General features: G+C 45.3%; 1 protein-coding gene across 1 annotated transcript in view; it reads right to left on the reverse strand.

Moving 5' to 3' along the window:
* The window catches only part of CCDC60 (coiled-coil domain containing 60), a 167,662-nt gene extending 151,941 nt beyond the window's left edge, over positions 1-15,721 (reverse strand). The window contains exon 1 of the mRNA XM_068989616.1: positions 15,632-15,721. Coding sequence (XP_068845717.1) covers positions 15,632-15,721 — 90 coding nt within the window. The remainder of the gene's footprint in view (positions 1-15,631) is intronic.
* Between the last annotated feature and the right edge of the window lie 633 nt (positions 15,722-16,354).

Genomic DNA, 16,354 nt, shown 5'->3' on the forward strand with positions numbered 1-16,354 from the left:
GGAAACAGTGATAGGTTTTATTTTTGTGGGCTTCAAAATCACTGTAGACGGTGACTGCAGCCATGAAATTAAAAGATGCTTGCTCCCTGGAAAGAATGTTATGACAAACCTAGACAGCATATTAAAAAGCAGAGACATCACTTTGCTGACAAAGGTTCACGTAGTCAAAGCTATGGTTTTTCCAGTAGCCATGTACAGATGTGAGAGTTGGACTGTAAAGAAGGATGAATGCCTAAGAATTGATGCTGTTGAATTGTGGTGCTGGAGAAGACTCTTGAAAGTCCCTTGCACAGCAAGGAGATCAAACCAGTCAAATCTAAAGGAAATCAGTCCTGAATATTCATTGGAAGGACTAACGCTGAAGCTCTAATACTTTGGCCACTTGATGTGAAGAGCAGACTCATGGAAAAGACCCTGATGCTGAAAAAATTGAAGGCAAAAGGACGAGGAGGAGGCAGAGGATGAGATGGTTAGATAGCATCACCAACTCAATGGACACTAACCTGAGCGAACTCCAAGAGACAGTAGAGGACAGAGGAGCCTGGTGTGCTCTAGTCCATGGGGTCACAAGAGTTGGATACAACTTACTGATTCACCAACGACAACATCTACCCACCTACTTTTCTCTCTTCAAGAATATGTGTGTGTGTATTCAAGAACATTCGTTCCCCCAAAGACGTACAAAAAACATTCATAACAGCATTTTTGTAATAATTCCATCCCCTTCTCCCTCCGAAACTACAGAACCCAAAAGTCCTTCAGTGGGTAAATGGACAAATAAATTGTAGTACATTTACACATAAGAACACGATACAGCAGCAGAGAGAATGAGCAAATGACAATTACACATGAAAACATAAATGAATCTCATAATAGACAGATGAAGCCAGATCCCAAAATGTATGTACACATGACTCCATTTATATATACTGAAAACCAGGCAAAACATACTGTTGGTGATAGACGTCAGGAAGATGATTACCACCGTGGGGGTCGGGGAGCTTGGGGGATTCTGGTAATGCTTTACATCTTGATTTTGGTGAAGGAGAACGGATCTTTTCACCATGTAAAAACTCAGCAAACTGTACACATATCTATATACATTTTTATGTATACTTCAAGAAAAAATTTTTAAAGCATTTGAGTGAGAGTAAAATGATTTAGAAAAAAAAAATCTAATAGAGTAAAAGGCTTCAGAACACACAGGTGAGTATGAGAAACTGCAAAATTGGTCCTGATGCAAGGTATTTCAGTGGTGAGAGGCCAGTTTTCAGGCCTCTGCTATAAACCCAAAGTGTATTTCTCATTTGCATTTCCAAAAATTTAACCTCTGTACAGATACAGGAGTCCACTGAAAAACAGACAGGGAATCAACAGAGGAGGAAACCCTGCAGGAAACTTTGGGGAAAGGTGACCACAGTGTATGTACCTGAAAGTTGGTATTGTATTGAGAAGGAAGAGAATTCTCATCACCTTCCTCACTAGACTTTAAACAGAAATGTTCTAAAGATTTGGTGAAAGAGTGATATGCCCTCATGGCCAAGGTCTCTAGAAAGAAACATGGCGCTAGAAGGGTGGGCAAGGCTAGAAAATGAAATTTTGAAGGAAAGGAAGGAAATGGATATGAATGAACTAAATGGAAATGAATTAACAACTATGAATGAAATAAAAATGAATAACTATGCATAGTTCAAATAATAAAGCAATGGGTACAGTACCTAAGGAAAGCTAGACTTCCACAGAGCTTCAGTGTACTTAGGTGTTCAAAAGGATTTCACCAAAGATGGCAAGGAGACCATATCCCCAGAAGTAGACTTCTAGAATTAACAGAAAACCTATAGGCAAGGCGTGGAAATTTTAAAAAATACCACAAGCAACAATTTTTTTTTTTTTTTGCTGTTTTGGCCATGTCGAATAGCTTGTAGGATCTCAGTTCCCTGACCAGGGATCAAACCCACGCTCTCAGCAGTGAAAGTGTGGAGTCCTAACCACTGGACTGCCAGGGAATTCCAGCAACACATTTTAAATAGGATTTGTGTTGTTCAGAGCAAGTAGATGTACAAGGAGATAACAGGTCCTCTCTTTGCAGAAGATGCTGGATGAATTCAGTCAACACACATTTATCACTTGTCTTCCATGAGGCTGGCACATAACAGGTGTGCTGCAAACAGTGGCTGTATATACTGAATACAAAGATTAATGATGGTCCCTTGTCGGTGGCCCTCTCTGTTGGCGGTGGTGCAGACCTGTGAGGAGGTGTGTGATGAGGGCTATGACCGTGGCACCCCACACAACTGAGGAGAAAAGCGACAAGGGAGGGAGTCAGAGGAAGCTGGCTGCGTGGAAGAACTGCCCGACAGCAACTAGGAAGAGAGTGTAGAGGACCAGAGCACGTCCAAGTTCGGCACCAACATCTGGCCGGTCCTCTCCAGATGGAGGCTCCTGGGGACTATCTTCATCCCCATTTTGCACTTGAGAAAACTGAGGCTTGGAATGGAAGGTGGTGACGTGCCTCAGGTCATACAGCTGGGCAACTGCAGAACCAGGGCTCATCCGACAGAAAACGTTACCATCACGTTCTCTGGGTGCAGGCAGAAAGCTGCCGAAACACCCTTCAGGGTTTCCCAAAGACTCTGCTTCTGGGTGACGAGTCCCCGGCTTCAGAGTTTCTGGGAAATGCGTTGATCTGCGTTATACTGCCTCCTGAACATAAGAGAGGAATGCTTTGGCTTTGGTTCCAGTGCTCTGATGTAAACCTCTCCTTGAATACAAAGCCCAAGTCTGAGTGCCTCGTGACCCTGGCAGAATTGGAAGCAGCAGCCGCTGGTGCATTCACGTTCTGCACACAGCTGTGCCATTTCTGCCTTGAACCCGCTGAGCCTTTGTGGCATCTACTCTTTCTTTAAAAAAAAATTCATTTGGGGCCAATAATATGCTTTGTTGAGAACCAGGCTTTGTAAAATGAAGAAATTAGCTGCAATAACATTGTGTGGTCTATATTAATGAGTTGTAACTCGATATCAAGTTCATTATCAAAACAAACCCTTCATTTGCCTGAAGGCTTGTGGCTCTGTGTCTAGCTGAAAAAGCAAGTCTCCCTTTGTGAAGGCAGTAAAAACAAACCTTCAGAAAGTGGCCATTTGTGCTGAAAATGCCCCTGACACACCCTTCACTGAAACTGCGTGAATTGTGGTCCTGTCATTTACGGCTGGAGACACCCTTGTGCTCTTTTGCTTTGGGCTTAAAACATTACCTGGACTGCTCCGCTCTGCTATCAATCTTACCTAACGATCTATTTACCTAAAGTACACAATCACAGACCAGCCTCCCATTACAATCTAGGGCAGATGAAAGAACATTAACGAAACCAAGAGCCTGCAGGACTGGATGGCTTGGCAGTTGGTCTGAACCGCTCTCTGCCCTCGGTGTCCAAGTGACCAGGCTGTCCTGGGGTTTTTTTCCCTTTGTCTCTTTTTCAACAGATGAAATTGCTATAATAATTAAAGGAGCTAAAAGGAAGCACAAGAGGAGCTAGCAAATACTGTTAGGCTTCAGGATGCAAAGGGGAGAGGGGTGGGGAGAGAGCAGAGAGGGAGGAGGGAGGAGGGAGCGAGAGGAGACAGACACTTCACGCTCAGCCTCCAAACCTGTGGTGAAGCGAAAACTGCTCTCTGTGGAGTGACATTCTCTGATTCTCCCTGAATCAGGGCTGGGGGCTTAGAGGGTGTCTGACCTCTGACCAACCTCCTCACCCACTTCATTAAGGGCCCTACCACAGGCTAAATTCAGGTCCTTTAGGTGCCAGAAGGGGCTCTCTTCCTTCAGAGGCAGGCGAGGTCTAGTTTCAAATCTATTTGCAGTAGGACCAGGTTCTAACAATAAAAAGGAAGAAAAGGGGCCCCTTTGTTTCGTGAGGAACTGAGAGATGGCTGCATTTGGAGTGACTTCTGTGGACACTGTGACATACCACCCCCCCCCCCCGCCCCCGCAGGATGCTCCCATAATGTCTGATGAGCTCGGAAGGGCTTCTGCAATGGGGAGGGTGCGGGCTGGGGGAGCACAGTTTGGACCTAAATCTGGGGGCTTGAAAGTGAAGCCATGTCTCCATCTCAGCAAATAAAAGAGTAGCAGCTCTGGGCCCCATGCAGAGAGGGGAAAACAAAACGGGACTTTGGAGCCAGACTGGTCTGGTTTTGAATCTCAGCTTCTCCATCACACAAGTCCCTTTCTGTGTCTGAGCCTCAGTTTTCTCAGCTATAAAATGGAGGGGACAACACCTTCATCATGGGGTTGTCATAAAGTCTCAAGTAAGACAAATTTACAAAGATAAATCACCTGGTACAATCCGAATCCTCAATAAACAGTAGGCTAACAAGTAAAATAGGCTGTAGGACAGTACACACTGTCCTTGTATGGATCCAAGATGCCACAGACATCAGACTCCAAAAGAAGGTCAGAAAGACCACCTGGAAGGCATTTCCGAGGCAGCGGTAGGAGCACATAGGACTCTCTGTTTGTATCCCCACGCTGAGAATATAAAAACAGAGTGGAGAGGGAAAGAGATTTGTGCAGTGACTTGACAGCAGCTGCTGGGACGCTTTGAATTGTGAACCCAAAGGGAGGAGGCGGCTGCATCCTTCAGCTCAAATCAAATGAGAGACCAGCTGCCGTGATGCTCAAGAGCATAAAATGTGACCCCTGCAGGTGGGGGCTGGCGAGCTGGTCTTTGATACCTTCGGGGAAAACCCAGAGGACAGGAGCAGGCTGGGTCGTGCTTCTAGGGCAGGGCGGCAAGGTGGAGGGTAGCTCTCTTAGCCTCTGTTTCCTCACCTGCAAAGTGCGGTAAATATTGCCTACCTCTCAGTGTTGTGGAGTGAATGGCATTGGTCAGTTCATCAGAGAGGAGAAGCAGATAACCTAAGGTCACAGAGCAGGTGAGCAACAGGACTCAGACCCTGGAATGATCTGTGGCCCAGGTGCTAAGTCAATCAACCCTGACAAGGGTTTGTCTGGCCAGACTGGGAAGCTCAAGAATTAATCCTTTTACTGAGACAATTTAAATCCCAAGCCCTGGAGCTGCACAAAAAAGGGAACAAGCAGGGTTATTTGTTGGTTCGAGGCAGGGAGGGAAAAGGTGAGAAGACTGGTCAGGGTTAAAGAATCATCAGGCTGCCCATGCTAGCTCCCATGCACCCGTGGAATGCTCTTCCACATCCACCAAGTTCATTTCCTACGAGAATGCCAGATTCATGTTCTCAGATTCCTTGGTATCCGTCTGCTTCCTGAGTTTTGAGAGAACTTTTTAAGAAGGTCTAAAAATACCAGAGAAGCAGTTTGATTAGCAGAAGATGGGATCAGCCAATAAGCAAGAGCAACCCAGGTGACAACCATGTGCTAATTGCCGCTTGGGCATTTGCTTCAAGGGCCCTTGGAAATAATACATTTCAGTCATGTTACCCTTTTGGCTGCCATTTCCTGAATGTATAAAAAAAATGATCGGCATGAGAGTCATCATTTCTGGAAATGTCAGTATTTAAATGTTTTAATGGTTGATATTTTGGGGAGCCAATGGCTTCAACCCCTAAGTGGAAATATGAAGAGAGAGCATTCAGTGGGCACCTATTATGTGCCAGGGGCTTTCCTTTGTATTATCTCATTGATCCTCCCAACAACACTCCAAAGCCAGAGTTGTTATTATTTCTGTATGTGAGATAAAGTTACTGAGACACAGAGAGCAACTTGCCCCCAGTCATACACATAGCAAATGTTAGAATGTCATCTCTCTTTATGGGGCACCCAGTATGTGCTGGGGATGTACTGGTGTGTAAAACACCTACAGCCTTTGCCTAAGTGAAATTTACAGTTACCCTGGGGGATCTGATGCCTCACTTGCCATGCAGAGCTATCCTTGGTCCTGAGAATACAGACTATTCTCATACCGAACTTAAATCCTGCACCAGGCACTGTGCTAGGCTCTGGGGATAGACTTGTGAGCAAGGCAGGGTCCTTTCCCTTCAATGAGCTCCAAGTCTACTGGTGGGACCAGACAAATTAACAGGCAATTATGATGTAGGGTTATTTTTTCCTTTTGGTAGAAAATAAAAAATTCAGCAGGTCAGAGCTTGGATTTAGACTAAATCCATTTAACTAGATATTTATCCATATTATTCAAACCAATTAAACTGTTTACAGTGATCAACATCTCAGCCACACACACCCCAGAACCTCATTCCTCATTAGCTGGGCCTGTCTTCCTTGCCATTTTATCTAGCAGGTCTTGACAGTGTACTGACCCAGCATTAAAACACGTCTTTCTTAGAAATGCGACTCTAATTAGAAATGGCTGATAAACCTTCATTGAAATGAGCATTATTTAGAAAGATGCATCTAAGCCACAAACAGGGGTTCCCCCCACCCTTGTCCCTCCTTGTCCCCAGCTGCGCTTCTCTTCCAGAAAAGCTCACTGGCGTATTTTAGCAAGAGCTCAAGAAAATGCAAATATCCTGGTCTGTGGTCACGGGGCACAGTCACATTCTTGTTTACATCACCTACAGCTAAAACTGGCACTTTTCTTTTTCTGCTGGAGACTTCCTGAATATACTCTTTAAAAATGCGAATGACAGGTACTCCTTGTAGAGAGATACTTGTCTATTGTTTCTTCTTACTGCAGGTAACCAGACTGATCTTAAGAGCATAGAATGTCTCTAGTTAGTTGGTCCTGGATTCAAATCCTATCACCTACATGTCTGGGTATCTCTGGGCAAGTCACAAAATCTCTCCAAGCCTCAGTTTTATCATCTCTACAAACAGGGGTAATGACAGCATTTGCCCCATGGGACTGAGGCGCTAACTTTAATAAAATACGCAGAACACAGTAGGGGCATAATAGATGCTTAGTAAGTGGCAGCCATTATTTGCTCTCTGGAGTCATATAGCAAGGAGGATACCCCCAGACTGTGAGGTTAGGGTTCTCGGTTCTGCATATGAATATGAAGAAACTACAGAGGTGAAGTGATTTGCCCAAGGTCATACAGCTATGTAGCAAGAGAGCTCATACTCCAAACTGACCTCCTAATTCCCAGCAAGGGCCACCCCCATTCCACCACTGTTCGGAACCCTGGAAACATCTTGCTGTGGAAAGCTACAGTTTCTTGTGGGGAGGAGGGAAAGGGGAGAAAGTTCTACAAGGAGGAAGAAGATGGAAGGCACAGCACCTTCGGAACCCAGTGTGACTTCCAAGTAGACCAAGTAATCAAAGATGGAGCTGGAAAAGCCGGCAGGGACTCGATCATGCAGAGCCTTTTAAACCTTATTAAAGATAATCATCTTCATTTTGAGGGCCATTAATTGTTTTAACCAGGGAAATGACAATATCACACTTGTAATGAAAGAGAACGGGTTGGAAGAAGGTCAGATTGAAGGTAAAGGGGGCAGTTGGGAGGCTAGTGGAATAGTCCAGGCTAGAGATGGAGATGAGGGCATCCTGGATCAGGTAGTGACCTTGGGGAAGGAGGCAGTGTCCACAGAGTGCCTGCCCTGAGGCAGCTGATTGAACATAAGAGATGATGAAGAGGGAGAAAGCAAAGATGAAGCTCAGGTTTCTGCCTGAACAACTGGGTACACAATGGCATCATTTATTTAAAGGGGAACGTCTCACCATTCAGCTGGGGAAAGGTACTTAGGACTTGGGTGGTCCTGCACTGCCATGATTCTCAACCCAAGATGACTTTGCTCCCCAGAGGACATTTGGTAATATCAACACATTTGTGGTTGTCAAAATTGGCGTCTAATGGCCAGAGACCAGGGGTGCTGCTCAGCATCCTACAATGCACATGGCAGCCCATCGGCCCCAAATGTCAATGGAGTCAAGGTTGAGAAACCCTGTTCTGCTGAAATTCATAGTCTTAAAGGAAGTAAAACATTAGAACTTTTCAGTTATTGAAAGATTTAACGGGAACTCATGGAGCTAAATCCTCCCTAATTTGAAACCCCCCCAGAACAGAAACTTGGGTAACTTTGTGTGTGGAGAAGAGCATGGAAAGATTTACCTGCTGGAGCTCTGTGGAACAGCCTTTTGTCCAACAGGAAATCAAGAAAGAACCTGTTCTTTGGGGGTGAATGGCAACAAACTCTGCCTCACCCTGATGCATTAGAAAATAAGAAAATCCAGCCACGATTGAGTGTCTTGTATCACCCCAAGTCCACATCCAGCCAACACTGAAGTTGCAGGTCAGATGGCTTCACTGCACCTTTCTTCCCATGATAGAACTTGCTTCTGTCTCCAACTCTAATATATCTTTTACCTTCCTTTTTAACTTATTAGCCATTTTGATTCATGATTATTTATGCATTTTCTCTCCAACAGAATTATGGATTTCTTGAGAGAAGCCCCCAAGTCTGATTCATATTAATGCATCCAAAACACCTGTCATATATTTAATAGACATCTCAGGGGGTCATATTGACCCTGTACTAGGCTGAAGCTGCTGCTGCTGCTAAGTCACAGCAGTAGTGTCCGACTCTGTGCAACCCCATAGACGGCAGCCCACCAGCCTCCCCCGTCCCTGGGGTTCTCCAGGCAAGAACACTGGAGTGGGTTGCCATTTCCTTCTCCAATGTGTGAAAGTGAAAAGTGAAAGTAAAGTCGCTCAGTCGTGTCCGACTCTTAGCGACCCCATGGACTGCAGCCTACCAGGCTCCTCCGTCCATGGGATTTCCCAGGCAAGAGTACTGGAGTAGCCATTGTCACTGCCGTCTCTGCTGTACCAGGCTACAATGGGGCATTACTTTCCATTCTTTCTGCCACTGAGTTGCAGCCAGACATGGACCCCTTGAAGCCCCTGACAACACTGAACCCATTCCAGAAATCATCCCAACTGTATAATCTTCCCACTTAGTGAAATCCAGAAATCCCAAAGCACTTCCACACTTACAGGCAGATCTCCAAACAGAGCTAACTTTTGAGTTATTAAATACAACTCCCGATTGCATAAATTCCAACTTAGAAATACATCAGATCAAAATTGAACCTGCAAGAAATTTTTTCAGCAGAGTTTGAAAACAGGAATTCAGAAGGGAAAATGCCACCATCTCATGATAGAAGGTATCCCATTACTGGTGATTATGATTTTGAATTTAACTGTCAGAAAGATCTCTGAGAAAAATATGTTGATTTGTTCAGTCCAAGAAAGGTTTAATTGGCTTCTGTCAGATTTTCTGTAAGTGCTACTTGCCACTGAACCCCACGTGGATTCTGCAGCTTTTGAACTGAACAGATGACAGCTGAGTCTTTAGAGGCTGCAGGAATGCTGAAAAAGGGGTCAAGGATAGGTCTCTTTCTACGGTTGTGCAAAGGCTTATCTAACCAGAGATTGATTCTTTAAGCCCCCCTACCCTCCACTCTCCAAATGATGAAAACAGAAGGGAGTCAAAGGAATAAAGACAGTCCACTATCTTGCATCTCTTTTCATCTGACTCCCTATATTTTTCAGTTTCTGGAAGGTTGTCCCATGTGATTGTCTTTTTTCACTTCTAGGTATCCTCAACACCTAGAATCACACTTAGCACATATCTGGAGCTCAGTAAACAGCAGCTGAATGAATGTTTCACTTGGTGACTTCCCCCTTATCCTGACCCCCTCAGCCCTTCAGTGGATTCTGTCCAGTTTTTAAAAGTGCCTCTATGGACAAAGGCCCTTGATATCCCTACACAGTTGTGGTACAGGCTAAGAGCTGTCTCTCTCTCTTTTAGGTTACTGTATTGCTTGGGACCCACCCAATATCTGATTTTTTGTGAAGTCATTTGTGCTGGTTATTGCTGATCAGTCAACCTGACCCTTCTCTCCAATACTTTCACCTCTCTCTTGCTCCTGCTTTTCCACACTCAGGATAGGTACACACTTTCCCAGCCATTGTTTTTTTTTTTTTTTCCCCACCCCCAGCCATTCTTGCAATTAATAAAAGACAGGTGACAGTACCCTAGCAGATGAGACATAAGAGGAAACATGCTGGGAATTTTCCTGGAAAGGCTTTGTTTGCCTCATTTAAAAGACAAAAATAGTTCTTACCCTCCATTTTATCCTCTTTCTACTGGAATATGAATGTAATGGGTGGAGATGAGGTAGCCATTCTATGACCATGAGGGAAAAGGACCTGCCAGTCTTAATATTAACTAGTTCCTCCTTGAACTCATGCCAGTGGGCATATACCTCCAGACTTTTCACAGAATAAAAATAAATCCACATTTGTTTCAGTTCAGTTCAGTCGCTCAGTCGTGTCCGACTCTTTGCGACCCTGCTTTTGAGTTTTTTCTCTTACTTGCAACCAAGAATGATCCTAATTGATACATAAGGCTTTTTTTTTTTTTTAGCCACTTCTGTCTCTCCATAGGATTCAAACATGACTAATGAGACTGGGCTGAAAGTTAAAACCAAGGGATTTAAATCATTCTTAAGGGCACTCCCTTTCCTACAACTAGGATTTTTGAACTGGTCATGCATTTCTGCCATCAGGATGAACTCTCTCCTGCAAGGCATCTCATCCTTCACAAAATTATGCTAATGGTGTTGCTGTTCAGTCACTAAGTTGTGTCCAACTCTTTGTGACCCCATGGACTGCAGCATATCAGGCTTCCCCATCCTCTGCTATCTCCCAGAGCTTGCTCAAGTTCATGCCCATTGAGTCGGTGATGCCATCTAACAATTTCATCCTCTGCTGCCCTCTTCGCTCGTTGCCTTCAATCCTTCCCAGCATCAGGGTCTTTTCCATTGAGCTGGCTCCTCACATCAGATGGCTAAAGTGTTGAAGCTTTAGCATTAGTCCTTTCAATGAATATTCAGGGCTGATTTCCTTTAGGACTGGCTTGATCTCCATAAAAATATACTCTCACACAAATTCTTAAAAATATGCCTAGGCCTGCTTCCTCCCTTCTACCCTTAAACTGGGACTTGGCATCACTAATGATGGATCCCAGTCTGCGACTTTACAGTTAATGCTCAGCTTCCTTCAGGCTTCACATCTGGGCTATCTTCAGAACAGTGATGGAGGCACACGTGTCCAGCCAGAGAAGACAAAGGAGCATGAGTCATAATAACAACTGTCATCACCTACTCAGGAGTTCACTGTGTACTGAGTGCCACGCTCAGTATTTCAGACGCACTATTTTATTTAATCCTCTCAAAAGATCTACATGGTAGACCCTATTATTATTCAGGCCGTTTCACAGAACCTCACATTAGGGTCAAAGAGCACATTCGAGCCCACCTTGTCTGATTTCAAAGGCGGAGAACTTACCCTGTCACTAAGCTTGCATCATATCAACTAGACTCTGATGTTTTTCTTCTGCTGCTCCCCTCCCATCCCCCCCCTCACCTCTCCATGCTCAGCAGCTGCTTCTTCGCAGATGAGACAAAGAACTCACTTCATTTCGTCCAGCATAAAGAAAGTGCCTCTCGTTCTTCCCATGTCAGAAGGTAATGAACACATGCCTTCCTGGCACCCTGATTTATCACAGAGGGAGCCGACTGTCACATGGGTCTGTGATTAGACACAGCCATATTCACTGAGGCAAACATCACCAGTCCAGAGCTTCAGGGCAGAAAGGAAACAAAGCAACAACTCGAACTCTGCAATTGTCTCCATGCAGTAACAATGGAGCCAAAGAATCCCTTGGGGGAGAAAAAAGGACTCGTTGCTATCTTCCTGGCCTAAAAGTCATGAGTGACGATAAAAATGAAGGTGCAGCTGGCTGGGATTTTTTAGAACTGAATCTCAAGTGGTCTTCAGATCTCTTATTTATTTTATTTTTCAGGGTAATCACTGATTCAGGGCAGGGGGCATAGTCTCCATGATTAGAGACTAGAGAAATTACCCAGTGCTGAGCCCACTTCGAACAAAGTTACCACTTTAGGCCACAATTTCTCTTATCTGAACAAAGAGGAAAATTGCTTCATGTTGGCGGTGGAAATGTATTATGTTGGAGTCAAGGTTTCTCTTGTTGGAGGAAACCTGTGCTTGTTTGATTCCAGATAGCCCGACTGGATGGTGGGCTGAACTTCTGAGACTGCCCTGGGCAACTCCATTCTCACCGTTGGGGTGAATGGTAGTGGCTGCAGGACAGTGATGCTCAGGCCAAGGTCTTCTCCTTAGATGGGACTGTATATAGCTTGCCTCCATCTCCCTGAATCTGCCAACTTACCTCTCAGCAGAGAACTAGACCCTGGGGCTCTTCAAGCCTCAGTTTATTCAGGTGCAAAGTGGGAGTGGGGGCTGGCGGGGGGTAGGGGGTTGTAATAACTACACTCTATCACAGAGTCAATTAAAAGATTAAGCAACAGTGTCATAATGGCTAACATTTCCTAGTATTTACTCTGCGCCAGGCCCTGTTTTAAGAGCTTTACCCATATTAATTCATCTAATCCCCACAAAACCCTATGAGACCAGAACATTTTAAGCTGGATTTCCTCTATTCTAAGATGTGCATTTTCTTTACTCATTTCAGCATCTCTTAAACTGGGGTACTTCTTATAATTGAAAGTAGGGCATAGTTTAGTCAGTAGAGTTTTGTTTCTTGTTGGCACACAGAAAATGGTGATGCCTCTTGAAATGGAAGATGCCTTAGATCAAATACAAGGTACCCATTTCACAGAGGAGGAAACTGAGGCACAGAGAGGCACTGATTTGTTCAAGGACCCACAACATAGCTGAGTATCAGAGTTGGGGTCCGAACCCATATCGTTTGCTGAAGAATCTGCTCTTTTAATCACAAAGCTAGGATTCACTGAAGCACCCAGTCTAGCTCCTGCCTGTTTCAGTGTCTGCCCAAACTGAGGATCCTTCTTGCCCCTCTGCCACCCAGACACAGAGCTTCTATAAAGGATTCCATGCCTTTATATAGTTTTTGCCAAATGCATCCCTACATTTCCATTCTAGAACATGGAGAGGGTGTCTGAAGTGCCCTTCTCTGTTCCAGCCTCTTCCAAAGAAAAAAATGTGGACCCGTGGTAATCTACATATGCTCTGCTCCGTCTCTCCCCCATGGCTAATCCCATTAAACTTCTCTTTTGCTTCCTTGAGAAACCAAGGGACAAGGGGACAAGGAACTCCTTAAACAGATTAGGGCATCTGACTTAGGGCAGGCTAGACGGTTTCCTCAACAAGACATTCAAGCAGAGGATTTGCACGCATTATTTACACTCCCTCCCTCCGCCGAAAAATCTACACGAAGATGCTGTGCTGAGAAAGGTTCCGTTGTAACATTAGTTATGATAAAGCAACTTTCAACCCCGGGAGAAGAAAAACGGCCAGAGGGCTTCAGGACACTTTTGGGAGTCGCCGCCAGGTGTCACCCACTACACCAGCACACAGCAGGAAGTGGCATTCCCATTAAGCCCAGCTGGTCTCACCTTCCTCCCCTGAGAAGCCAGATTCTTCCTCAAATCACGCCTCACTGGACACCTGGCTGCCTGGCATTTGTTGTGGTTTAGTGGTCTAGTTGCTAGGTCGTGTCTGACTCTTTGCAACCCCATGGACTACAGTCTGCCACGCTCCTCTGTCCATGGGATTTTCCAGGCAAGAATACTGGAGTGGGTTGCCATTTCCTTCTCCAGGGGATCTTCCTTACCCAGGGATTGAACCTGTGTCTCCTATATTGGCAGGGTGATTCTTTACCACTGAGCCACCAGGGAAGCAATCAATGCTTTACAGTAGCTCTAAAAAGTTGAAATTTCTAAAGGTATTTCATGATATTTCAAATGTTAGCCAGGGACACCCTAGGGTCTTCATTATTTCCTAGACAGTGGGGTGTGGGCAGCAGGATTTCTGTGGTTTTGTGCCTGAGGTCTTGTTTATCCAACAGATGCCTAGAAGCCTGCTTCCCTGCTCTTGACCTTCCAGAGTCCTATCTACGCTCCTCTCAACACAGAGATGATCTTTTCAACCTCTGCGTCCTCCTCCACTTTCCCCAATGTCTCTAACCCAAGATGGAAAACTTGGTTACAGGTTCTCTCTCTCTCTTTCTCTCTCTCTCTCTCTCACACACACGAGCCTGAATTACCTGTCCTCTGCATTCCCACTATACCCAATGATACATCCCTCCCATACCATTTATCACATTGCATTACAGTGAACTATTTCTTTTACTTTCTGCCCCAACATACACACTACAGATTGTGAATATTTTTTAGGCAAGTTTTAAATTTTACAAGAGCAGGTATTCAGCACACAAGAGAAATTCAACAAGTTCACTAAATGAATGCAACAACCATGTAACAAAAATCTAGGAAGTGCTAACGACCTAAGATGCTGTTCTTCAACTTTGGACATATCAGAGCATGCTCACAGCAATCCCAAGAGGAGGTCCTATGATATCCCCATCTTACAGACAGGCAACACTGGAGCAGAGAAGTTCTGTAACTTGCTCAAGGTCACAGGGCTGCAAAGAGGCAGATCCAGGGTTCAAGCCAGGCTATTTGGGTCCACTGGCCATGTGCTCACACTCACCGCTGATTCTGAAATATCTACTTCCTTCCCTTCTCTCATTGCTATGCTGGGAAGTTCATTCCCGGGGGGGCGGGGGGCTCTGCATAAAACCCATTTCCGTGTAGCATCTTGAAACCAGAGGGGACGCTGGTGAAGACTGCATATTTCAGAGGGAACTCAGTAAGAGGGCTGAGCAATGAGGGCTGCACAGAGCTGTGTCAATCCTTGGAAAGTAGGAGCTCAGGAACGCTTTGGATCACCACATTAGCATGGGTGAGTTTTAAACTCTTTTCTGTGCCTTGACTTTTCTCAAAGTCCTCCTTCCTGGGGCAGGACCTTGAGCCACAAGATATACCAGTGTGGGTGGACCCCAGAAGGCCAGTAATAGGCTTTGTTCCCCTCCCACTGTTCACTTACCTTGGCCAAGGTAGGGGTAAACATGGGGGTTTGCAGATACAATAACAAAGACATGTTTAACACAGACAAAACTGGCCTGCCCAGTTCTGATCATTAAAAACCAGAAACAATTTGATGCCCAGCACTAAACACATACTCATTTTTGATTTGTCTTTCAAACCAACAACAGTATTTCTTGTCCCATACATACATGATCAAGTGTTAGCATCACCCTAAACAATTTCCATATCTTACTCAGTCCTCACACCGTTCTGCCTACTTGATGTTCCTGTTCTCATTTCATAGACAGGAGCAAATAAAGCCTCAGAGATGCTAAGCAACTCATCTCAATAGCTGGTGAGACGCCAAATCAGGCTTCAAACTCCGAAGTTTGACACTCTGTAGTCTCTCTGCGAAGAGAGAGGATGTGCACGTACCCTGAGCACAGTGGAACTCTGAAAATAATTTCTGCGATGGCAAGCCTACAATTCATCTTAATTTTTTCCTGATGTTCTAGTGTCACTGCCGATTTATTCCATCATTTTGGAATTACTAGCTAATAGGATGGCCCAGCTCCCCGTTCTGGCTGGCATTTTCATTCTTCACGAGTAACCAACCACTGATAGCAACAGGAATGTGTCACAATTTAATTACACCCTGACACTTCTTTCTCCCGATGTCCCTGGTTGGTCTGGAGGCTAATTTCTATTTTTCGTCTTGAAAACAAGACTGCTTTTGCAAAGAGACAAGAGACTCACCTGTGTTAGGAGAGCTGAGGCAAAAAAGGGAAATAGGGCCCCGGAGGCAGGGGCACTCTGCATCTTTTTGGTGACTGGTACCTTGGTCATCTTGGAAATCCTTCAGGCTAAACTGTGTCCAGCAGGGAAGGTTTTGTTTTGTTTTGTTTTCCCCCCAGAATCTTCTACATCAGCAGTCACTGGTGTCAAGGGCTTTCCAGCAATTTCTCCCTGACTCACAGGTCCTAATGAGACTCCAGACAGGTTTCTGACTGGGGAGGAATTAATTGGAAAAGCAAGTCTTCCTGGGTTTCCTACCAACAAGATAAGGAAGCCGCAGCGGGGTGAAATCAGGCAAGCCCCGGACTGACTTTTTAGAAAGTCACAAACTTTTATGTTTTTCCCCGTTTCGGAAGGGGACAGCTTTGTCTTCTAGAAACAAAAATAAAATATGAAACTAAAAAAATAAAACTCCGTTGAAAAAGTCTGAGGGGGGCCCATGGAGGGGCCCCCCGAAATCCATCCTAGGATTGCAGCGGCCGGCCGAGTGGAAGGGAAAGCCACCGCCGCTAACGGGCAGGCCTGGGCCCACGCGGTCGCCTGGCAACGGCGCGCCCCGAGGAGGGCTTCCTATTGGCTGGGATCAATAGGGGCGTGGTCGCGAACTCGCCCGGGCCGCTGGGCCCCTGGCTGGGAGCTGGCGGCTAGCCAGGGAACCACGTTCTCCAAACTTTGGTTTTACCT

The sequence above is a fragment of the Capricornis sumatraensis genome, chromosome 17 (genome assembly GCF_032405125.1).
Source record: "Capricornis sumatraensis isolate serow.1 chromosome 17, serow.2, whole genome shotgun sequence".
NCBI classification, from domain to species: Eukaryota; Metazoa; Chordata; class Mammalia; order Artiodactyla; family Bovidae; genus Capricornis; species Capricornis sumatraensis.